Here is a 24,832-nt window from a genome sequence, read left to right on the forward strand (position 1 = left end):
CCAGACCTCACGCCATCTTACCTTTCACCTGCTTGTTCATTTACACACTTCCTAATAGTCTATATCATAAACTGGTCAGTGCAGTGAAATATCTATGTGAGTTCTTTGTTGTTTTTTTATTGTCCTTACTTATTGATTGGACAGAGACAGCCAGAAATCGAGAGTGGAGGTTGACAGGGAGACAGAGACACCTGCAGACCTGTTTCACCAATCATGAAGCTTTCCCCCTATAGGTGGGGGTCGGGGGCGCAAACCTGGGTCGTTGAGCATTGTAACATGTGCGCTCAACCAGGTGTGCCTCCACCCGGCTCCTTATGTGAGTTCTTTGAACTACCACCTAGTAAATCAAATCAACCTAAGGAGGGCGTTCACTCACTAGACTCTCCAATTTACAGCTGGTCAGTTGGAAGGACACATAACAAACTGGACTCAAGTGGCATCTGAAGAGGGGATAGTTTGGGGACTGAGTTCTTAGCCCATGAAATATGACACTAGCACTAGAAGAGAGTGTCAGAATTAAGTTAAATGGGTAGGACAAATTTTCCCTAGTCTATGCTTTCTGAGAATTGGAAAACTGCTTGGTAGTATCAGAAACAAACAAACAAAACATCGGTGCTCTGAATAAAAACACACTGGGTGCAGGGAGGAATCTAGACTGGAAGTTAACTGCTGTGGTCATTTAGGTGAGAAATGATGATGGTTTGGACCAGGGTACTTGCTGGAGGGAAACAAGTGAACTCGAGAGACATACAGGAGTTAAGAGTCAACAAAATGTAGTATCAGAAGCTGGGGAAATACCTTAACTAGTAGAATACTGAACCTGTATACCCAACGTTCCCAGTTCGATGCCCAGTGCCATATGTACCAGAGTGGTGCTCCGGCCTCTCTCTCTTTCATATGAAGTAAATAAAACTAAATCTTTAAAAAAAAAAAAAAATCTATAGCAGGCAAGAAAGGACTATGAGCAGCCCAGGTGGAAATAAACCAGAATGAGTCCATCTAGGTTACTTGGCTGAGAAGATGACCTCCCTCTGGAAGAAAAATGAATGTTTCTTATGCTCTCTCTCTCTCCCCCTCCCTCTCTCCCTCTCCTACGTCCTTTACTTTAGCTGACCAACACACACTCTGTGTCTCTACCTCAAGAGGACCTCTTCCAATGCACCTTCATGCTTCAGTCTTCTTGTTCCTTTTTCACAGTTAAGATATCATCTCTTCATAAGTCTCACCATGATGTCATTTCTCCAGGGATGGAAGGTGAGTCAGAGCCAGATGTAGCCTCACAGAACTCAGTCTGGGTCTTAGTCTTGCTCTTGAACCCAGACCTGCTTCATTCTTAGTGGGCTGGACCTAATGGTCCTATTCAATCCCCATTACTTAAGCTTTCAGGGCTTTTTAAACTGGTGGTACCTAAGGATGTAACTTCCTCTTGATGTGAACTTTCTATTCTTTTATTATTATTATTTTACCAGAGCACTGCTTAGCTCTGACTTATGGTGGTGTGGGGGATTGAACCTAGGACACTGGAGCCTCAGGCATGAGAGTCTCTTTGTATAATCATTATGCCATCTACCTCTGCCCTTAATGATGTGAACTTTCCTCATGCCCTCAGCTGGCTGGGCAGTATGGTCTCTCTCTTTTTTTCAACCAGAAAAAAAAAAAAAAGAAGAGAGAAAGAAAGAAAGAAAGAAAGAAAGAAAGAAAGAAAGAAAGAAAGGGCGAAAGAAAGAACCAGGTCAGCAGTCACAGAATGTGTCTGTCACCTCCTGTCTGAGCAGTTCCATTTCCAGCTCAACACTGAGGAGTTTTAGGGACGGGCAGGATCTTGTTCCCTCCATTCCATCCTCTCCTACCCCTTATACCTGGTCAACTGCTCAAACTGAGGCTCAGAATGTCCAGGTCACATCTTCAGAGAAATCTTCAGTGATCAGCTCCATCCCCTTGCACCAATAAATGCACAGAAAGCAAGGTCTCCACAATATACATTTTCTAGTTCTCTTCATAAACTCACTTCTGCAGTTAAATAACTATGAAATGTCTTTGCCCCCTTCTGAGGATGTAAGCCCTACCTACATGGACTAAGAGCTGTGTTTGTGGTGGCCCAGGAGGTAACACAGTGGATAAAGCACTCGACTCTCAAGTGTGGGGTCCTGAGTAGCACATGGACCAGAGTGAGGCTCTGGTTTTCTCTCCTTCTCCCCCAGCTCCATTAATAAATAAAATCTCTTTTCAAAGCACTGTCAGTATCTGCAGTCAGGGAGATAATGCAGTGGCCAGAGTCCCAGATTTACAAATTGGAATGACTGAGTTCAACTGCCAGCATCACGTGTGCCAGAGTGATATTCTGGTTTTCTCCCCTCTTCTCAATCTCTCATCAAAAGTAAATACATTAAAAACAAACAAACAAACGAAAGAACTGTGCTTGTTTAGTTTGTTGTTGCATTTGCAGTAGTGTTTAGCAATAGGTGTACGTACAGTAGACATTCCACAGACAAATTCCTAAGTTCGATCTCAGAACAGAATTGGACATGTCCTGTTGGATGCCACGTAAGCTACCTTAAAGTCAACATGTGCCAAAAAGATGTTACTAGCATATGCCCTCCCTGTTCCTGAATAGCAACACCACTTATGTGGTCTTGTCTATTTCATATCTCTCTTCCCTCTGACATGACAGTTCAATAAAACCTGGTATTTCTGCTCCCCAAACAGCTCTAGAATCTGCTGGTATTTCAGCTTAGTCTGTAACAGTTCTCTCCTTTATGACTATAGCATTAAATAACGTTAAGATCTGAATGAGGTGAGATGGGAGAGACTGAAACCACCCAGTAATTCCAACACAGCATTAAAAATATCCCAAAGCAAAAAGCTGAAGAAACTCAGAGAAGAATGTAATTAATATTCTACCTTGAGGAATAGTAAAGTTTCACAAAAGAGCTGGTAACATTTCTAGATTAGGACACTTACACAAGGTACAATATGTGGAAGTCGGGCAGTAATGCAGCGGGTTAAGCGCACATGGTGCAAAGCGCAAGGACCAGCATGAGGATCCCAGTTCAAGTCCCCAGTTCCCCACCTGCAGAGGACTCATTTCACAGGTGGTGAAGCAGGTCTGCAGGTGTCTATCTTTCTCTCCTCCTCTCTGTCTTCCCCATCTCTCTCCATTTCTCTCTGGCCTATACAACAATGACGACATCAATAACAGCAATAACTACAACATCAAAAAAAAAAAAAAAGACAACAAAAGGGAAAATAAATAAATGTAAAAAAAATTTTAGAAAGGTACAATATGCACAAATTAAATTTTTTCATTCAGAATGACAAAATGCCTTTTCTCTTTCATCAGATAGGCTACCACAGGTGGGTTCCAAAGAAGAAAGGTTTACAAGGATCTCAACCACCATGAATTTTGAAGGGGAGCAAGCAGGGTCATTACAGTTCATCTGGAAGCCTGGCATTTAGTAGGTCAGAGTGCCCAGAATAAGAGAACTGGAAACTCAGCTTTTTTCTTTTTAATTCCTTTTTTTTTTTTTTTAAAGATTTTATTTATTTATTCATGAGAAATGATAGGAGAGAAAAAACCAGACATCACTCTCGCACACGTGCTGCCGGGGATTGAACTCGGGACCTCACGCTTCAAAGTCCAAAGCCTTCTCCACTGAACCACCTCCTGGGCCACGAAACTCAGCTTTGAAATCTGTGTTAAGTTCCCAGCAATTTTGAAGTCTGGGGTGCAGGTGGGAGAAGGAACAAGGATTGCTGTGGAAGCATCAACTTCCTTCTCCTCTTTCAAGTTCCCACCCCAAAAACAATGCATTGCCCCTCATCAGGAAAACAGAGTAGTACACATTTCAATATGTACGTGAGCACCAATGTGTGTGCACACCACAGAAGATTTCCCAAAACTCTTTTGTGCCAAGAAACATCTGTGGTATTAGAGTAGGAGACAGGCTGGAGCGTGGACAGTGTGACTGTCTCTCTCATAATCACCCCGATCCAGCTCCTTGCTATGCAGACTATACCTTAAAAATATCTCTCTGTACTGATCTGGGCTTCTTCATTCCTCTGCTCTTAGAAGGAATACAGTTGAGGGGGCCAGGTGGTGGCACATCTGGTTGAACACACATGTTACAATGCACAAGGACCCAGGTTTGAGCCCCCAATCCCCACCTGCAGGGGAAAGGTCTGGAAGTGGGGAAGCAATGCTGCAGGTGTCTCTCTGCTTCTCTCCCTCTCTACTTCCCCTGTCTTCTCAATTTCTGGCTGTCTCTATCCAATAAATAAATAAAGATAATAAAAAAATAAGAAATTTCTTTAAAAAAAAAAAAAGGAATACAGGTGACAGCATGAGACTGTGAATATTGCCATGGAAGAGTTTCTGGTCCCTTCAGCCTGCGAGATGGAATGCAGGGGCCAGGGAGGAGCTGACAGATGACAGACCTTTGCCAGAGCTGGACCTGTGACAGGGGACACTGACAGAGTCAGAAATAAATATAAATTTATAGGTGCTAAGAAGGGTATTCAAGAAAATGTGTGGCTACTTGATAAAATGTTGCCAAGAACTGGAAGTATATAAAGGTTAGAAACCCTTTACTGGCTAAAATCAAAAGCTAACCGACAGCATCCTCTACAAAACCATTTTCAGTATGGCCTTAGCTGCTCTAGTCTTAATAGAAATTTACCTCTAGCCCTGCAGGGATCCTTCTAGTTCCCTGAAAAAGCCCCTCCAGCACTTCCCACCTCCTGGTCTTTGTTTACAGCCTCCACCTGGACACTGATATTTTTAACAATAGCTAACATTAGAAGGTTCACTAGGTGCTGGGCATGGTGCATGGTATGATGTCACTTAATGCTCCCAGCAACCCTATGAAGTACTCTTTTCCAAATTATACACATGAGTTAGCACAGAGCAGTCACATGACTTGTTAGTAACTGGCAGAGCTGGGATTTAAGCCTAGGTGTCTCATTTCAAAGGCTGAGCTTGAACTGCTCACTTAATCCTAGGCTCCAGCTTCACGGCAAGGGTTAGAGAGAGAGTTTTGTGATTTTAAAAAGTGGAAAGCAGGGAGCTGGACAGTGGCACACCCAATTAAGTGTGCAAGGGCTAGGGCTCAAGCTCCTGCTCCTGCTCCCCACCTGCAGGGGAGATGCTTCCTTCACAAGTGGTGATGCAGGTCTGCAGGTGTCTTTCTCTCTCCCTATCTCTCCCTCCCTTCTCAATTTTTCTCTGTCCTATCAAATAAAAAAGGGGGGAGGAACAAAATGGCCACCAGGAGCAGTAGATTCATACTATGTCCACTTAACCCAGTGCACCACCGTCCTGCCCCGAGCAGTGGATTTGTAGTACCGGCACCAAGCCCCAGCAATAACCCTGGTGTCAATAAAAAAAAAAGGGGGGGTGGAGTGGAAAGTACAGCAGAGGCCAAGTTCATTTGTGGGGTGGATGCTTTTATCAGATGGAGTAGCTACTGGAAGGTATAGGACTGCCTGTGAGCCTGCACTATAGTCTAGCCACTGAAAAGCACCCCTTTTTACTGGTGACCCCAACTGACTATGGGTCAACTAGAGCAGTGCAGATGTGACATAATCTGGAGCCAGGAAGGTATGTTGGAAGATAGCTGGAAGAAGAGAGCCTGGAGGCTGACCATGTGGTGCAAAGGGAAAAAAGCAAGTCAGCCGGGCAGAGGTCCAAGTGACAGCAGAGGGGATGGAAGTGTGAGGCAGGTCTTTGAGGTTCCAGAGCCCGTCCAGCCTGAGTCAGGACCCAGAAGCTGCAGGCACGGTAAATATGGCGTCTAACTGTGAAGATGCAGCTTACTGTTGAGGCCAGTCGGGCACAGTTAGATGACTCACTGTTCTTTAAGGAAAGGTACTATCTACAGGGTTTCATCTTTTAGTTAAGGGACCCATCTATTTCTTCAGGAAGCTGTGTAGTTAAGAGCCTTGATTTTAGTGATGGGGAAGAGCAGCACAAAGACACATACCTGGATACATTGGTTGTTGCTGTCGGCTACCACTATTCGGCCACTGCTTGCTGCAGACACCCCCTGTAAATTGGTGAACTCGCCCTTCTCTCGTCCTCGACTGCCTGTAGGGAGGCAGCGTGATTATGCAAACAATTTTCATGCCTGAGGCTCTGAGGTCTCAGGTTCAATCCCCAGAACCACCATAAGCCAGAGTTTAAGCTCTGGCCTCTCTGTAACTTTTTCTCTATATCTTTCACTAATAAGTAAAATAAAGAATGGGAAGGGGAGAGAAAAGAAAGAGAATTCACTACATTCATTTGGAGCCTCCAGGCCCTCCCTCTGTCCCCTCCCGGCCCATGCCAGAGCCCACTCCACTAACTGGTTCCCCCAGGGCCCATCTGTACCAACGCGGAACACGAGCTCGTCCTCAATGGGGTTGTCTTTGCGTTTGCCGCCTGTGCTGTACATGGAGCTGGGCCTGCGCACCGCCTTCTGCCGTACGTGGCTGCCGGGGCCGCCCGGGGACTTGACGCGACGCTTGACATCGTCGGGGGAAGGTGGCAGGTCCCCGGGCCTCAGGGCACGCACGCGGAAAGGGCTGCCGCGCACGGGCTGTCCGTAGAGCAGCACGGAGAGGAGCAGCTCGCCCTCGGAGCGCGCGGTGTACACCAGCTCGTAGGTGCCATTCTTGTGGTCCACCACGGGCACCGGCAGGCGCGTGCCATCGGGGCCGGTGATCTCTGCACGAAGCTCGGCGCTGCCCGTACGCACCAGCCGCCCGTCCTTGTCTTTGGTGGTGACGGTGAGTGAGGCGGGCTGCCCCACCAGCGCCTGGCGCAGGCCCTCTCCCGTGGCCACCGTCTCGTGTGCTGTGGCGCTCGTGGTGAGCAGCGCGCCCAGATTGAGCACCGATCGCCGCAGACCGTCCACCTCGAGGACCAGTTCCAGCTGAGCATTCTCGTGGGGCCGCTCCGGGAAGGCCTGCGCTGCCAGCCCGGCCAGCCGTTCTCGCATGTGCTTGCGCACCAGCAACACTTCCGGGGCCGAGCCCAGGCGCAGCGCCTGCTCTGCGAAGCTGCAGCTGCTGCCGATGTGCTCCTGGCCCTGACGCAAGGTGTCTAGCTGGGTCTGCAAAACCTGGCAGGAGGATAGGAGTGGGCTGGGTGAGCAGACTGGCGGGAGCTGTCTCTGGGACTCCCGATCAATCTGCAGTGCCTATTGGATGGCCATGCCAGGAGGGAGAGGGTCTGAACTAGGAAAAGGGGTGCGCAGGCATGGGAAGCAGGGGTCACACGGAGGCAAGAGGACCGCCTCCAACAGACAGACCGGGGAAGGGGAGACAGATGCACCTTCTGCTTGGCCCCACAGATGGCCTCCAGGTCGCTGACCAGAGCCTGCTTGCGCTGCTGCAGGGCTAGTTCCAGGTCCTCAAAGGCTGCACTGATCTGGACCAGGGCCTCTGCCTTGCGCTCTTGCAGCTGCTGGCTGATGCCCCCCACTAAGGCGATAGCTGCTGACAGCTGAGGCAATCTGGGAAGGAAAAACATCTCAGAGCTAGGGTGCTTGAAGCAGAGTCCTCACCAAAGGGGTCCTTCTCTTAGGACCCTACTGCCACCCTCGGGTAACAACCTATGGAACCTTCCATGCCCTCTCTAAGGACTTTTATCCATGCCCTCCACAGAGTTTTGTTTTTCTTATATTTATATTTTTATATTTATTTATTTATTTTCACTTCTGTTGCCTTTCTTTTTTATTGTTGTAGCTTATTATTGTTGTTATTATTGATGTCATCATTGTTTGACAGGACAGAGAAATGGAGAGAGGAGGGGAAGACAGAGAGGGGGAAGACAAAGACAGACAACTGCAGACCTGCTTCACGGCTTGTGAAGCGACTTTCCTGCAGGTGGGGAGCCGGGGGCTCGAACGAGGATCCTTAAGCCGGTCCTTGCGCTTCGGCACCATGTGTGCTTAGCCTGCTGCACTACTGCCCGACTCACAGATTTTTTTTTATTGCCACCAGCATTAATGCTGGGGCTTGATGATCCATTGCTCCTTGGTGGCCATACCCCTCAGCACCACCCCCCTTCTTTTTCTTTCTTTTTATTTGCAGGGACAGAGAGAAATTGAGAGGGGGAAAATAGAAAAGGAGCTCATAAAGCTTTCCTTCCCCCCGGCAGGTAGGGACCAGGGTTTGAACCCCCCTTGCATATGTTAGCCTGAGCATTCAACTGCTCAATTGGGAGCATCATCCAGCTACTCCCACATTTTTTTTTAATTTATTTTGGATAGAGACAGAAATTGTGCAGAAAGGGGAATATAGAGGGAGAGGAAGAAAGAGACAACAGCTGCACAACTTCATTGCTTGAGAAGCTTCCCTTCAGCAGGTGGGGATCAGGGGCTTGAACCGAGGTGCTTGTACACTATGATGTGTGTGCCCAGTCAGGTGTGCCACCTCCCGGCCCCTCCCGCATTCTTGATCCTCCCTGGGGCCCCCCTGTGGCTACGCCATCTCTTCACCACCAGCCTTGCTCCCACCAGGTGCCTACCTGCCTCGCACAGCCTCGAGCTGGCGCTGCAGAGCTGCCTTGTGCTGCTCCACCACGTCCCGCAGCAGCACTGTGCCGTGCTCACGATGCTCCCCCGCACGGCACTCGCCACACATGGCCGTCTCACAGGCCTCACAGTAAAACTCCATCGTCTGGTGACAGAAGGACCCCAGTCAGGCAGTGACAAGATACCCGCCTTCTTTGCCCTTTCTTCTTCTTCTTTTTAAATTTTTTATTATATTTATTTATTTATTGGATAGAGACAGCCAGAAATTTAGAGGAGTGGCGGGGGGGGGGGTTGAGTAGAGAAGGAGAGAGACAATCACCTGCAGCACTATTTCACCACTTGTGAAGCTTTCCCCCTGCAGGAAGGGACTGGGGGCTTGAACCCAGGTCCTTGTGCACTGTAACATGTGGGCTCAATTACGTGCGCCACCACCTGGCCCCTCTTTGCCCATTCATCTCCTAGTCTGCCCTCCCTGCCCATCACCTTCTAGGTGTACCATTTACCGGACTACTTATCCAGAGAAACTCACTTCCTGAACTACTTCACCAGAGAAACTTCCTCTCACCCACAGCCACTCGGCCCCCACACCCCAACCATTCCTCCTCCTCCGCCTCCCCAAGTCCTGGCCTCACTGGGCCTGCTTGGGCCCACCTTGCCTTCATGGTTGGGGCAGGAGAGGGGGCGGCCAGCCACTGCGCTGAGGGGGTGGGGGTCCTCGGGGTCGTGGGCCCCATCAGGTGCCTGCTGCATGGCCTCCATGAGGCTGCTGATGAAGAAGTTGTTTTGCAGTGCTGACACACCCTGCTCCGGGAGGATGGATGTCTGTCGACACACTGGACAGGACAGTGTCAAGCTCTGGGCAGGGATGTAGTTCTGGAGACATCTGTCAAGGAAGGAGGGAGAGTCAAGGGTGGAGTAGCATCCAGGCACCTCCTCACATCACCCATGGGTGCCAAGCTTTTGCCTCACAGGCGTACTGTCGTACTCCATGCTAAACCTTTCTGCCTGGCACCCAAATCTTGCCCTGCCAGCAGGTTTAAAGAGCCCTGACTCATTACTGAGTACAAAGATACCCTTGCGAGGGGGGGGGGGGTAGGGTGTGAGGGCGGTGATGCACCCAGTCAAGCCCACATAGTACTAAGTGCAAGGACCTGCAGAAAGACCAGGGTTTGAGCCCCTGCTCCCGACCTGCAGGGGAGAAGTTTTAAAAGAGGCAAAACAGGGTTACAGGTATCTCTCTGTTTCTCTCCCTCCCTCCCCTTCCCCTCTCAATTTCTCTCTGTCTTGTCAAAGTAAAAATGGAAAAAATGGCCACCAAGAGTAGGGATTTATAGTGCCAGCACTGAGCCCCATCGATAACCCTGTAGGGGAAAAAGATAACCTTGCCGCCTCTCTGGAAAGCAGACACAAGAGCATTCCTTACAGTGCACATGGACCCAGGTTCACTTTCCACAGGTGTTTACACATGTTTCTCAAAGAAAATATGCAAGCAAACACACACACACACACACACACCTTTTATTAGCTCAATAAACCTTTACGGACTGCCTATGCTTGCTAGATTTTTGCCAAGCTCTGAGCGTACAAAGATAAAGCACAGTGACTGCCTCTCACATGTTACAATGCACAAGGACCTGGGTTCAAGCCCCCAGGCCCCACGTGTAGGAGGAAAGCTTTATGAGTGGTAAAGCAGGGATACAGGTGTCTCTCTCCCTCTCTATCATTCCCTCCCCTCTTGATATCTTGCTATCTCTATCCAATAAATAAAGATAATAAAAAAAATTTTTTTAAAGAGTGAGTGGAATAGTGACTGGGGAGGTGGCACAGTGGATAAAGTGTTGGATTCTCTAGCATGAGGTCCTGAGTTGGATCCCCAGCATTGCATGTGCCAGAGAGTTGCTCTGCTTCTCTCTCTCTCTCTCCCATTCTCTCTCTCTCCATATATATATATAATGAATTCAATAATAAAGGCATAACCTTTTATAAAGAGTGTAAATGGAGTAGTTGGGCTTAATGAGCATGGCTGTTGTAAGCTGAAAAGTGAGTGTAAAATGGAAGTTTTGATGAGAACAGGAGTGAGGGATTGGATACCAGCTGATGGGGAAACAAAGGAACAAACAAGAGCTCTTACCTGTTTGTAGTGGGAGCCTCTGAGCTGGTCTATAAATGAGAAGTCAGGAGGGAAGGAGAGGTGGAAGAGACTAGGAGGAATGGGACAAGATCTTGGGGAGGAGGGAGTGATAAAGGCTGGCCTAAAGAGGTGTGGATTCAGGGGCCAGGCGGTGGCAGACCCAGATAAGCATACATAGTACTATGCACAAGGACCCGGGTTCTAACCCCTTCTCCCCACAAACAGCAGGGAAACTTTAAGAGCAGTTAAGTAGTCTGCAAGTGTCTTTCTCTCTCCCGCTCTACTTCCACTCTCCCTTCTCTCTCTCTCTGTATCTCTATCTCTTTTAAAACATTTTATTTATTTATATAATGAGAGGGATAAGAGAGAGAGAAAGAACCCGATACCATTCTGGTATATGTGCTGCCGGGGATTGAACTCAGGACCTCATGCTTGAGAGTCTAGCACCTTATCCACTGCATCTCCTCCCAGACTACTCCCCTCCCCTCTCAATTTCTCTCTGTCCTATAAAATAAAACAGGAGGAGAAAAATGGCCACTGGGAGCAGTGGATTCATCATACCAGCACTGAGCCCCAGCAATAACCCTGGTGGCAATAAATAAATACATATAAAATAAAAAACAGAGGTGTGGATTCCCTCCTCTGAAAGGAGGGAAAGGAAAAGAATGGGAACATGGAGGGAGAAATCGGAAAGGATGATGCTTAACTGAACTGCCTCAGGCAGAATGAGCAGCAGCTGAGAGTAAGGAGGGGCAAGATTAATAACTCAAATAAGAGGAGGAGAGGAAACTTACTAGAAACGGGCTGATGACGGTTAAAGTTTATGGAGGGAAGATGTTTGTTGTGCAAAATTTCCATAGCCTCAACCTCTCCTCTAAATGGTCTGTATACTTCTTGATCTGAATTAACTAACTTTTATTTATTTAACAAATACCGTGTGCCAGCCACAATTCTAAGTGCTTCATAAATATTAACTGATTTATTGTGACCTAGTTTTTGCCACAGGTCCTCTGGAGTGCAGAGAGGCTTTTCTCATACTCTGCATTCCTTAGGGCCAGAAGGTGGGGTTGAATCCTCCCTAGCCCCAGCTGGAACACTGCTAAATAATTGTTCAGCTCCTTGGAAGTCAGCGCCCTCTTGTCTACACCACCTCTCTCTGTTACTGATTCGCCGAAGGGCTGCTTCCCCATTCGGTGCAGACTGTCTTCCGGCTCACTCTCAGCTTCTGTCTCTCATCCTCCTGTTCCCCTGCTCACTCAATGGATCTGCCAGCCATAAGGTAACACACTCACCATCAGGATTTCATAGTTCCTCGCCCTCCTCATACCCAGTCATCTCTTCCTCCACTCCACCTCAGCTATCCACTACCATGCTTACCACTCCCCATATCTATTCATCTATCAATGCAGTATCTGAAATCTTTCAACCTTTCACTACATTCCTGACACCCTCTCCAGCTCACAGGACAGGACACGGGGCTTCTCTACAAAGTCCCTGCAAACTCACCCAAACTTCCTTGCCATCTGTTGAACATTCCTGATTTACAATAACTCCCTAGGGTTCCCTATTTCCACTCCTACTACCTGGTTATCCATCTCTACACAGTAGCCAGGGCGAGCTCTGAAAATTCTATGCAGTGACACGTTATTTCCCTGGTTAGAAATGACTCTCCATCCCATTATTTGGGAGCTATACTATCTGCCCTGATCCAGCTTTCTAGGCCTATTTCCAACTCTGACACCATCTTCCTAGATAATTCTTTCAGCCCACCTGCATGTTAGCTGTCGGGCTCACGCAAAAATCAGTAAAGTCATGGACACCTTGGGATAGGCCTAAAGTTGACTTTCTAGCTTCTTCCACCATGAAGACCCCAAATCTCATCTGCTATGGTCTTTTATATATTTTTTTAAATTTTACTATCCTTATTGGATAGAGACTGTCAGAAATTGAGAGGGGAGGGGAAACAGAGAGGAAGAGAGACACCTGCAGCACTGCTTCACCACTTGCAAAGCTTTCCTCCTGCAGTTGGGGACCAGGGGCTCGAACCTGGGTCTTTGTGCACTATAACATGTGCACTAAACCAGGTGCACCACCACCCAGCCCCCTGATGTGCTATATTACCTCTAAGTTCCTGTTTACTAAACAATTTGTTCTGCTTTATATCTTAACGCTTCTCAGCCACTAAATTGCAGATGCTACCATGACACCATCCTGACTTCCCTGGGCAGATGACCTTACCGATATGTCCTAGAACCCTACCTCCCCAGAGCCCTACCCCACTAGGGAAAGACAGCAATGAGCTGAGGGTAAGGGATGGGTGGTGATGTAGCTGGTTGAGTGCACAAATTACAGTGTACAAGGACCCAGGTTCAAGCCCCTAGTCCCCACTTGCAGGGGGAAAGCTTCATAAGTGTTGAAGCAGAGCTGCAGGTGTCTCTCTCCCTATCACCCCTTTCCCTCTCAATTTCTGGTTGTCTCTATCCAATAAATAAAGATAAAAAAAGAAAGAAAGGAAGGAAGAGAGAAAGAAAGGGAAGAAAGGGAAGGGAAGAAAGAAAGGAAGGAAGAAAGAAAGAAAGAGGGAGAGAGAGAGAGAGAGAAACAGGCTGGGGGTACGGATCGACCTGCCAATGTCCATGTTTAGCAGAGAACTAATTCCAGAAGCCAAACCTCCCACCTTCTGCACTCCATAAAGATCTTTGGTCCAGACTCCCAGAGGGATAAAGAATAGGAAAGCTTCCAATGGAAGAGATGGGATGTGAAACTTTGGTGGTGGAAATTGTGTGGAATTGTCCCCCTCTTATCCCACAATCTTGTCAATCATTATTAAATCACAAAAAAAAAAGAAAGAAGAAAAGAAGAGAAAAGAAAAGAAAAAAGAAGCAACTATAGGTGGTTTCCTACAGCCTTTAGAGGAGATTCCAAATACTGTTCCTAGAACACCAAGCTTTTCCATGAACTATCTTGACTCTTCCTGGTCTCTTTCATTTCACTATTCCTCACTCAGCCACCCAGGCTTCTTTTGGCCTATTTACTCATAAGGTCCCTGCATGGTTTTTCTGTGGTGGCGATGGTGGTTTTACATGTGTGTATATATACATATTCACAACTTTATTTATTTATTCCCTTTTGTTGCCCTTGTTTTATTGTTGTAGTTATTATTGTTGGTGTTGTCGTTGTTGTTGGATAGGACAGAGAGAAATGGAGAGAGGAGGGGAAGACAAAGAGGTATAGAGAAAGACAGACACCTGCAGACCTGCTTCACCACCTGTGAAGCAACTCCCCTGCAGGTGGGGAGCCAGGGGCTTGAACCGGGATCCTTATGCTGGCCCTTGCGCTTAACCCGCTGCACTACCGCCTGACTCCCAGTGATGGTGGTTTTTTCTCCCTTATCTGTACGAGTCTGTGTCCTTGTTCTCAGGACTCAGTCTAATACTATCTCTTCAGAGAAGCCCTCCCTGATGACTCTCTGTAGACTGGCTCCTGGCCCAATCTCCATCACTTACTTGTCACAAAACACTTTTGCATAAGGGGAACCTCTTGTGTCTGACATAATGTCTCTGAGCTCAGCTTCTTCCTCTTGAAATGTGAATAATAAAGTTTCTTTTATGAGTATCAAGTAGATCAATCCATGTAAATCACATAACCAGTTGTTGGAAAATACTGAGCAATCAATATGTGATAGCTGCTACTATTAGAGTTTCTCAGGTACTGATTTTCTCCAGGGGTAGTCAGTGATCTGGACAGAGGGAAAGATGCAGAGCTCTGATCCAGAACTGAGCAACTGCCATGTGGGTTTTGAAAAAACAGAGGCCCTGCAGGTGGCATAGTGGATACAGCAATGAATTCCTACGCATGAGGACCCAAGTTTGATCCCTGGCACTGCATATGATTTTCTCTCTCATAAATAGATAAATAAACATTTTTAAAAATAAGAGAACTATTAAAAAGGAAGAAAGAACAAAGACCTAAGCATGAGGGAAGCATGGTCTCCACTGCCACCAGAATGCAGAGGAAGGAGAGGGAGGTTGGGATAGAGCAAGTAGCTGGGAGAAGTAGGGAGTCGAGGGGACTGGATGCCCATATGTGAGAGGGTGACAGAGGGAGCCAGAAATGGGAGATTGGAGTCTATGGCCACAGAAATAGCGCTATCATGGGTGATGGCAAAGTCCGGGTGTAACTCAGAAAAAGTATGGCTGAGGTGGCATGGGGAACAGCCCTGGAGAAAGAGGCACAAACCAAGAGGCATTAATGTGTAGTTAATTTGCTTATACTGACAAAAGAACCTGCAATGTGCAAAAAGACTCAGATTGTCTCCAGCTGATGAAGGAAGGAGAGGAGAAATGCTGGAAGTACAGCAGTGCCCCTCGGGCAGACCCAGGGTTCACTGACAGCAGGAGGCAGCTGCCTGTACGTAGGAAGGCCTACGTACAGGCAGCTCAGGCAATGGTGAGAGGACCTGGGGACCACGCCACTCAAGACAGCAAGCAATGAGGGGTGAGGGCCAGAGAGAGATCACAGTCAAAATACAGGTGTGATTACGCATAAAACTTTGTGAAGACTGTGAGGCCAGGCGGTGGTGTCTCTCTGTCTCTTTGCTTCTCTACCTCCTCCTCCCCTCTCAATTTTTCTGTCTCTATTCAATAATAAATAAATAAAAATATAATAAAAAAACACCTTGTGAACACTGTATATGGCTCCCTTGACAGGCCATAGGGCCTGGCTGCCAAACGAGTCTCCATCACACTCTCTGTTTCAGTAGCACCAGGCTTCTCCTGGGCTTCTATTTTTTTTTTTATTTTAATTTCTTTATTGGGGAATTAATGTTTCACATTCATAATAGTAAATACAATAGTTTGTACATGCATAATATTACCCAGTTTCCCATATAACAATACAACCCCCACTAGGTCCTCTGTCATCCTTCTTGGACCTGTATTCTCCCCACCCACCCCCACCCCAGAGTCTTTTACTTTGGTGCGATACGCCAATTCCATTTCAGGTTCTACTTGTGTTTTTTTTTTTTTTTCCTTCTGATTTTGTTTTTCAACTTCTGCCTGAGAGTGAGATCTATTTTTTTTTTTTTTTTGCTTCCAGGGTTATCACTGGGGCTCGGTGTCTGCACTATAAATCCACTGCTCCTGGAGGCCATTTTTCCCATTTTGTTGCCGTTGTTATTGTTATTGCTGTTGTTGTTGTTGTTAGGACAGAGAGAAATAGGGAGAAGAGAGGAAGACAGAAGGGGAGAAAAAGATAGACACACCTGCAGACCTGCTTCACTGCTTGTTAAGCGACCCCCCCTTGCAGGTAGGGAGCCGGGGGCTCGAATTGGAATCCTTACACTGGGTCCTTGTGTTTCACGCCATGTGCACTTAACCCGCTGTGCTACCGCCCAATCCCCAGGCTTCTTTCTTTTTTTTTTTTAAATATTTTATTTTATTTATTTATTCCCTTTTGTTGCCCTTGTTGTTTTATTGTTGTAGTTATTATTGTTGTTGTTGTCGTTGTTGGATAGGACAGAGAGAAACGGAGAGAGGAGGGGAAGACAGAGGGGGAGAGAAAGACAGACACCTGCAGATCTGCTTCACCGCCTGTGAAGCGACTCCCCTGCAGGTGGGGAGCCGGGGTTCGAACCAGGATCCTTATGCCGGTCCTTGTGCTTTGTGCCAACTGCGCTTAACCCGCTGTGCTATAGCCCAACTCCCCCCCAGGCTTCTTTCTTATCCAACACTTTCCCACATGCCACATGGCCTTCTCTCATTGTTTTTCTTTCTGCCCAGGAGGCCTGGACCACTCCAGTGTCATTTATTTAGTCCCTATTCAGCTTCCAGATTGGACTTCAACGAAGCCTTTCCTGATAACATCTAAGCACTTACAGTTCATCCTTCTACTGGCAGCAGACATTAAGACAGCAATAGCACATTTACCTATAGTTGGGCTGTATAATTACTTGATTGCTCTCTTTCTCGTCATTAATGGCTCGATTCTTAAAGAGCAATGGTGTTTTCTCATCATTGCCTCGCCATGCCTGGGGTCATCCTGGCACACAGGAGTTGCTCAAAATAAATAAATATTTATTGCAGGCAAAGAGGCGACACAATGATATAAACACAGGACTTGGCAGACGTATTGGTCTGTCAGAAAAGTGCTGACATGTTTTTGCATAGAAAACAATTACAGGCAGTCGGGCGGTAGCGCAGCAGGTTAAGTGCACGTGGTGCGAAGCACAGGACCGGCATAAGGATCCCGGTTCGAACCCCGGCTCCCCACCTGCAGGGGACTCAGGCTGTGAAGCAGGTCTGCAGGTGTCTATCTTTCTCTCCCCTCTCTGTCTTCCCCTCCTCTCTCCATTTCTCTTTGCCCTATCCAACAACAGCAACGGCTATGACAACAATAACAACAATGATAAACAAGGGCAACAAAAGGGAAAAATATTTTTTTATTTATTCATTTATTCTTTTATGTTGCCCTTGTTGTTTTATTGTTGTAGTTATTGATGTCATCGTTGTTGGATAGGACAGAGAGAAATGGAGAGAGAAGGGGAAGACAGAGAGGGGGAGAGAAAGACAAGACACCTGCAGACCTGCTTCACCACTTGTGAAGCAACTCCCCTGCAGGTGGGAAGCTGGGGGCTTGAACTAGGATCCTTATGCCGGTCCTTGCACTTTGAGCCATCTGCGCTTAACCTGCTGAGCTATAGCCCAACTCCCAATAAATAAAATTTTTTTAAAAATAATCCTGGTTGGGCGTCGGGCGGTGGCGCAATGGGTTAAGCGCATGTGGTGCAAAGCGCAGGGACCGGCTCCTACCTAATGGGTAGGAACCTAGAGGTTGAGAGGGACTGTTCCTCCCCCAAAGCCTCAGGACAACAATGGCGACCGGCAGGGGACAGACCTTGCATCAAATCTCCTCTAACTGGGCACAAACTCTTCTGGTGCCAGAGCTGGATTAAGTCCTTGGTACTGTCTGCTCTGTGGTGGTAGAAAGATGTCTTGGGGCTTGGGGAGGGGTACAGAAGGCTCAGCTCTGAGGAGGGACCATGCTCCGGTGTCAGAAGCTTCTGAACGAAGGGAAGGGATTCTTATACCAAACCTTAATCTGCAGACTCAAGTTTAACTGCTCCCTTCATGGACACACATATATTTTATTGTTGCAGTGTGCCATTCCCCAAGTTCCTCAACCCTCCCTGACCCACATGTCCCCTCACCTCTCACAGAAGGTATGCAAGCAAGGCAGAACCTTGGGGCACCGGTATCGATCCAGGCAGATGCTGCACACCAGGAACTGCTTGTCCATTGGTGGGACCTCTGGGCCAGGGCTGTCCTCCCTCTTTGCCATGGTGTTTATGGATGGCTCTTGTCACTCACAGCAGCCTGTATAAAGAGAGGTGTCAGCAAGAGGGAAACCGTCATTCCCTTTCCCACCTGATCCCCACCACTCAAGTCCTCTGCAAAAGACCAGGCCCCTCTCTCCCCCTAGCTGGGGCATACGAGGCAGTAATCTAGAAAGAAGTAGGGTTGGGGCTGGGCGGTGGTGCACCCAGTTGAGGACAAATATTAGAAAGAAGAGGCTGGGTTGAGACAACCCCTAGGAACAGGTTAGGAATACAGACTTAAGGTTAGATTGGGTTGCAATCCCAGCTCAGCCTTAATACTAGCTCTGTAACCTTGGGCAAGTCATATAACCTCTCTGAACCTCAGTTTCTTCATTTACAGTTGTGGAAAGACCGACTGCATACGACAATGAGAATGTGGTATGTGGTCTGTGTTGCGTGTCTGATCGCAGGGATGTCCGCTGACACGGGCACACCCAAGTCTGGATCTCCCTTGCATCCCCCAAAACTGCCTCCAATGGGCCATCCTGCAGCCATTCTACTTCTGCTCAGATCCACCACTCTCTATAATAGCTCAGGGCCACACTTTTTCCAATATCTGATCAATATCCAGATCTTGTGAATTCTGCTTCCCAAATGTCCTATCCTCTACTCCCCCCCCCCCACTAACAACATAGCTACTGCTCCCAACCCAAGTCACCAAGTCTCTCCTAACTGATATCATGTCTCTGTCTGTACCTGCTCACTCACCCCACCCCCTCTCAGCCTGCACGAAGCTTCTAAAACACATTCCATCTTGTCACTCACTCCCTATTTAAATTCCTTCAATAGTTCTCCATTGTCCAAAGGACAAAGTCTAAACTCCTTCAACTGACCAACAAGGCTTAGCTTTGTCTGGCCCTGGTCTCCCTTTCTCTGCAACTTCATGCCTCCTGATTCTAGATTCAGTCATTTCAGTTTCTGGGAAAATCCTTGCTTTCTTTCTTGCTGGGTAGTTATATGTTCTGTGCCTGAAATTCTTTTCCAAGTCTGGCTCTACCTTCCATTTATCTTTCAAGTCTCCAGAAGCTTCTTTCCTCTGGAAGGTCTTTCTTGACTTTCCCACTAAAGGATCTACTTCTGTATCCCTCTGTCTCTTGAATTTCCTCCATTCTGACTCTTATCTGCTACATTATAATTTTCTTGGCAGTTCTCTACTTCCTTCATAGTGTGTGGAGTTCTTAAGAGATGGAGTTACCCTTCACGTTTTCATTCCTAGCACTTATCACAGAGCCTGATGTAAGAATCAATCTATAGTTATTAAATTAATTTAGTAATTCAACAAATATTTATTAACTGCCTACTCTGTACAGGTGCAGGAGGTAAAGTGATAAATGAAATAGATGGTCACTGTCCTTATGGTGAATGGTTGCAAAAGAAAATTTCAAAGTAGATAAGCAAATACATAATTATAAATTGGGAGATGGGCATAGTATAAAGAAGAAAAGGATACTTTCAGAAAGAACATATTTCTGATTGGGTGACCTATCTTCTCCAAGCAGGTAACTTTTAAACAGAGCTGAGAGATGAAAGGAAGAAGGAGACAGACAGGGGTGGGGGCACAAGAGGGTGGAGACAGGGAATCAGGACTGGCAGGACTGAAAGTCTGGTCAGAAAAATCATTGAGAACTTTGGTTAGGAGGGCAGGGGAGATAGCATACTGCTTATGCAAGCAAACTCTCATGCCTGAGGCTCCAAGGTCCCAGGTTCAATCCCCCCACACCACCACCATAAACCAAAGTTAAGTAGTGCTCTGGTATAAAAAAAAAAAAAAGGTGGGGAGAGAGAGAACTTTGGTTCGGCTATATGGTAAGAGCAAAGTAAATGAAAGGTAAGAGGTGAGTTTGGAAAAGTATACTGCAAGGACATCACCAAGGATCTGGAAATTAAGAGTTTAGGTTTTATCCTAAATCGACAGAGAAATGGTGTAATTTATTAAAATATATAAAGCTACTCTAGTAGTGTTAAGTATTTAAGAGGAGCCACAGTGGAAGTAGGGAGACCAGTTGAACTACTGCAGTTCGTTATTTATTTATTTATATATTTCCCCCCCTTTTTGTTGCCCTTGTTGTTTATTGTCATTGTTGTTATTGTTGCTGTTATTGCTGTCATTGTTGTTGGGTAGGACAGAGAGAAATGGAGAGAGGAGGGGAAGACAGAGAGGGAGAGAGAAAGATAGATACCTGCAGACCTGCTTCACTGCTTGTGAAGTGACTTACATCTGTAAGAAGTGGACAGGGGTAGCGTAGGAACAGACTGTCTAAGTGCATTCTCTTCTGATGTGGGCATTAGAATTCTGAGGTTCTCTCTCCAGATGTAATCTAGAAGACTGAATCTGGAGACTTAATACCAGGACAACAAGGAGGGAGGACAGATTGAAGGTTGGCGGAAGAAACAGGAGGCCTGAGCCAAACAGAAGCTTCAGCCTGCTGAAGGGGAGGGCTACAGGGGAAAAGGAGAGGTATACTGGGCCCTGCAGGGCAGCTGGGTGTCAGGCTCCGCCTCTCTCGGAGCCCAAGGGGCTCGCCCAGCCTGTTATAGGCGAAGGCGGGGATTGGATTCTATCCAAGGATGGACAGCTCCTCCCTCCCTTCCCCTTCCTGCTTCAGTTCCCCACCCAAGCTTGCTGGGCACGAAGCCACTGAGACTAGACCCCAACCTAAATCACTAAAATTCCTTTCTTCTCCTGGGCTGCTACTCTCAACTCTCTACCCCACAGCACCCTAGAGATCTGCCCCCACACTCCTCTAGACCATGGCGTGATGGTTTAAGTGAGCTGTTTGATCACGGCGGCTATCTCGAAGATCTTGCACTCAGGATTGTGAGAATTTTGCCTTTCTTTCTCAGACTGCCTCCTGCCATCCCTGCATCCTTTATCCCACTTATCTTCTAGGACTAATTCCACATTCATTCAACATCACTGCTAGGCTACAAAGAAAAGGAAAAAAAAAAAAAAAGGTGCAGCTCAGTCTCGATCAGTTCCACAAGTTAATAAACAGATAGCTGCAATATGAAATGGTGAGGGCTGTGATTGGGGTAGTAAAGTGGGCTTTGGGGAGCACAGGTCACCTGACCTACGGCTGTGTGTGTATAGGTATATATTTGGACTATAGACATCACATTTATACAGATGCCATAATATATATCATTAGAAGCAAATATCTTGGGATAGTGGTGCAGTGAGTTAAGCACACATAGTATGAAGCACAAGGACCCACTCAAGGATCCCGGTTCGAGCCCGTGGTTCCCCACCTGCAGGGGGGTCACTTCCCCGCCCCCCCCCCCCCCCGTCACCCCTTCCTCTCTCCCTTTCTCTCTGTCCTATCCAACAACGACGACATCAATAACAACAACAATAATAACTACAACAATAAAACAACAAACAACAAGGGCAACACAAGGGAATAAATATTTTTTAAAAAATTTTTTAATAAAGAAAAAAAGAAGAGATGGAGAGGAAAGTAGGAGCCATGTCACAACAAGGTTTTCTGGCTTTAGGAGTTTAGATTTTACCCTTCCCAGTTAGAGGATTAACTCTTTATCCAAATAGTAAAGGGAAGCTTTGAAGGAAGGAGGAGAGAATGAGGAGGGTTTAAGTACAGAGTGACAAGAATAAACTTTGGACTCCTGAATGGATATTCATTTGGACAGGTGACAAGTAGAGAGTTAAGAGACTGCTATAATATTCCCCCAGAGGAGAGATGATGGTGGCCTTGACTAATTTCATAAGGATAAGTCAATAGAATTAAGTGGCTGCTTGGTTTAATGTGAAAAGTAGAAAGAAGAGAAAGAATGAGAGATAATGCTTAGTTTTCTGTCCTGGAAACTGTGGGGGGAAAAAAATTGGTGGTGATACTATTAGTGTTAAGATAAGTCTGAGGTACCTATGGGGCACATGAGTGGAAAGGCCCAGCAGTTGGAAAATACTTAGAGAGGAGCTAGGTGGTGGTGCAATTGATAGAGCATACATACTATCATGCATAAGGACCACGGTTCAAGCCCTCGGTCCCCACCTACAAGGGGCATGCTTCAGGAATGATGAAGTAGTGCTGCAGATATCTGTCTCTCCACTTCCATTTCCTCTCTCTCCTATCAAATATAAGAAAAATACAATAAGACATAGAGAAAGGGGCCTAGAAAAGAGGTCTGGCCCGGAGATAAGAGTTGGAGAGATAGCAGCATGGTTATGCAAAAAGACCCTCATGTCCCAGATTCAGTCCCCCGTACCTGTCCTGCCACGTTAAATTAGAGCTGAGCGGTGCTCTGGTGGAAAGAAAGAGAGAAAGTAAGAAAGAGATGAAGGAAGGAAGGAAGGAAGGAAGGAAGGAAGGAAGGAAGGAAAAAAAGAAAGAAAGAGAGAGAAAGAAAGAAAGAAAGAAAGAAAGAAAGGAGTTGGGGGTCATTTAGTAATGAGATGTACACTCAAACACTAGTTCAAAGGAATCTATACATTCCTATGTTCATAGCTGCATTATTCATAATAGCCAAAGAGGGAAAGCAGCCTAAATGCCCATCACAGATGACTGGCTAAAGAAGTTATGGGACATATATTCCGTGGAATATTACTCTGCAATCCAAAAGCTGATATTGTGTCCTTTGGGACAAAATGGATGGAACTTAGCAAAAAAAGTAAAGAGATGAAAGATAACTATTAGATGATTTCACTCATATGTGGAATCTAGAGATCTTACATGAACTTGACAAAAAACAACAACAACAATGAAACAGAAGCAAGAAAATTGTTTAAAAGACTTGTAAGAACTATGGTGGTGAGAGTTGGGCAGCAGCGCAACAGGTTAAGCACAGGTGGTGCAAAGTGCAAGGACCAGCATAAGGATCCCGGTTGGAGCCCCCAGCTCCCCACCTGCAGGGGAGTCACTTCAAAAGTAGTGAAGCAGGTCTGCAATGTCTATCTTTCTCTCCCCCTCTGTCTTCCCCTCCTCTCTCCATTTCTCTCTGTCCTGTCCAACAACAATGATATCAATAACAACAATAATAATAACTACAACAATAAAACAAGGGCAACAAAGGGAATAAAAATAATTTTCAAAAATTAAAAAAAAAAGAACTATGGTGGTGGGAGCCAGGTGGTGGCGCAGCGGGATAAGTGCACATGGCACAAAGCGCACGGACCAGCATCAGGATCCCAGTTCGAGCCCTGGCTCCCCACCTGCAGGGGGGGCGCTTTACAAGTGGTGAAGCAGGTTTGCAGGTGTCTCTCTTTCTCTCTCCCTGTCTTCCCCTCCTCTCTCAGTATCTCTCTGTCCTATCCAGCAACAACAACAATAAACAAGAGCAACAAAAGGGAAAAATAAAAATAATAATAGTAATAATAAAGAACTATGGTGGTGTGGTCTGGGAGATAGCACAGTGGATAAAGCATTGGACTCTCAACCACGGATCCCAAGTTCAATCCCTGGCAGCACATGTACCAGAGTGATGTCTGGTTCTTTCTCTCCTATCTTTCTCATAAATAAATAAATTCTTAAAAAAAAAATAACTATTGGGGGTTGGGCGGTAGCACAGCAGGTTAAGTGCACATGGTGCGATGCACAAGGACCGGAGTAAGGATCCCAGTTTGAGCCCCTGGATACCCCCCTGCAGGGGAGTCACTTCACAAGCGGTGAAGCAGGTCTTCAGGTGTCTATCTTTCTCTCCCCCTCTCTGTCTTACCTTCCTCTCTCCATTTCTCTCTGTCCTATCCAACAATGACAACATCAATAACAACAATAATAACCACAAGAATGATTAAAAAAAAAAAAAAGGGCAACAAAAGGGGAAAAAATAGCCTCCGGCAGCCGTGGATTCGTGGTGTAGGAGGCACCAAGCCGCAGCAATAACCCTGGAGGCAAAAAAAATAAAAAATAAAAATAAAATAAACAAAAAGAACTATGGTGGTTATCTCTGGGAGGTAGAAGGGTGGGGATACAGAGCTTTGGTTCTGGGTGTGGTATGAAACTACATTATAACCTTATGATCTTGTAACATACTATTAAGAATAAATTTAAAAATGTATTTTTAAAAAGTCAGAGGGTATCTGAAGTCAAAGACGTGGGTGGCATCACCAGAGAGAGCAAAGGTGAGAAAGAAGAGTCTTTGTCCCCCAACAATCTCAACACTGAAGGGCTAGGTTAGGAAAAGTAAAAATGGATCAGAAAGTAAAGAATCGAAAGAATTGAGAAGGTATGGCCAGAAAGGCAAGAGAAGCAGGAAAAAAAAAAAAAAAAAAGAGGAGAAGAAGAAGATATCATCAAGGTCAGTTGGGACGAGAGCTTCATGGTTAAAGAGAGGATTTCCACTGTGAAATGCGGCAGAGTCCTCGTGCTCTAAAACTAAGAAGCTGTCACTAACTTCCTGAAGTGTAGTTTATAGTGCCTGGAGAAAAGGAAGCCAGATCCACAGGGCTGAGGAGGAAGCTGAATATGAGCAAATGAAAACAGCCAGCATCAACTTCACTAGATCTGTGACATCTGCAAAGGATGTGTTTCAAAGCTTTTTGATTTTTCCAGATTCTCAAACAGCATCTAATTTCCTCCATGACTTCCTCCTACAACCTCATGAGATTTCAGCAGACACAATGTACACAGCTGTGAGTGGTGGCAAACCAAGGCATTGTTCAAAAGTGGATGCAAGAGGGTAGCCAGGCTCACTTGCTTCCTAAAATGACTCACTCCTGCTCACAAGCCTCTGAGAGTATATGATCATTTGTGGCCTCAGCCAAATGGCAGATCACTGCAAGCTACACTCTTTGGGGCTTCTTTGGAACAGGGTAGCTAGAGAAGGTGAAGTCATCAAAAACCAAGCCTTTCCATAATA

The 24,832-nt window shown here is 46.4% G+C and overlaps 1 protein-coding gene across 4 annotated transcripts in view; it reads right to left on the minus strand.

Annotated features, from left to right (window-relative positions):
- TRIM3 (tripartite motif containing 3) overlaps nucleotides 1–24,832 on the minus strand; it is a 35,730-nt gene that overhangs the window by 7,641 nt on the left and 3,257 nt on the right. Inside the window, exons 2-7 of one of the 4 annotated variants that reach the window (XM_060176951.1) lie at nucleotides 17,852–18,017; nucleotides 9,165–9,396; nucleotides 8,507–8,658; nucleotides 7,310–7,490; nucleotides 6,365–7,097; nucleotides 5,979–6,082 (exon numbers count right to left, since the gene is read on the minus strand). In XM_060176951.1, the coding sequence (XP_060032934.1) occupies nucleotides 5,979–6,082; nucleotides 6,365–7,097; nucleotides 7,310–7,490; nucleotides 8,507–8,658; nucleotides 9,165–9,396; nucleotides 17,852–17,982 (1,533 nt within the window). In that variant the 5' untranslated portion in view covers nucleotides 17,983–18,017. Of the gene's footprint in view, nucleotides 1–5,978; nucleotides 6,083–6,364; nucleotides 7,098–7,309; nucleotides 7,491–8,506; nucleotides 8,659–9,164; nucleotides 9,397–17,851; nucleotides 18,020–24,832 lie in introns of those variants that run through there. The other 3 variants (XM_007527756.2, XM_060176952.1, XM_060176954.1) reach the window with 3 other exon arrangements.

The sequence above is a fragment of the Erinaceus europaeus genome, chromosome 17 (assembly GCF_950295315.1).
Source record: "Erinaceus europaeus chromosome 17, mEriEur2.1, whole genome shotgun sequence".
Taxonomy (NCBI): Eukaryota; Metazoa; Chordata; class Mammalia; order Eulipotyphla; family Erinaceidae; genus Erinaceus; species Erinaceus europaeus.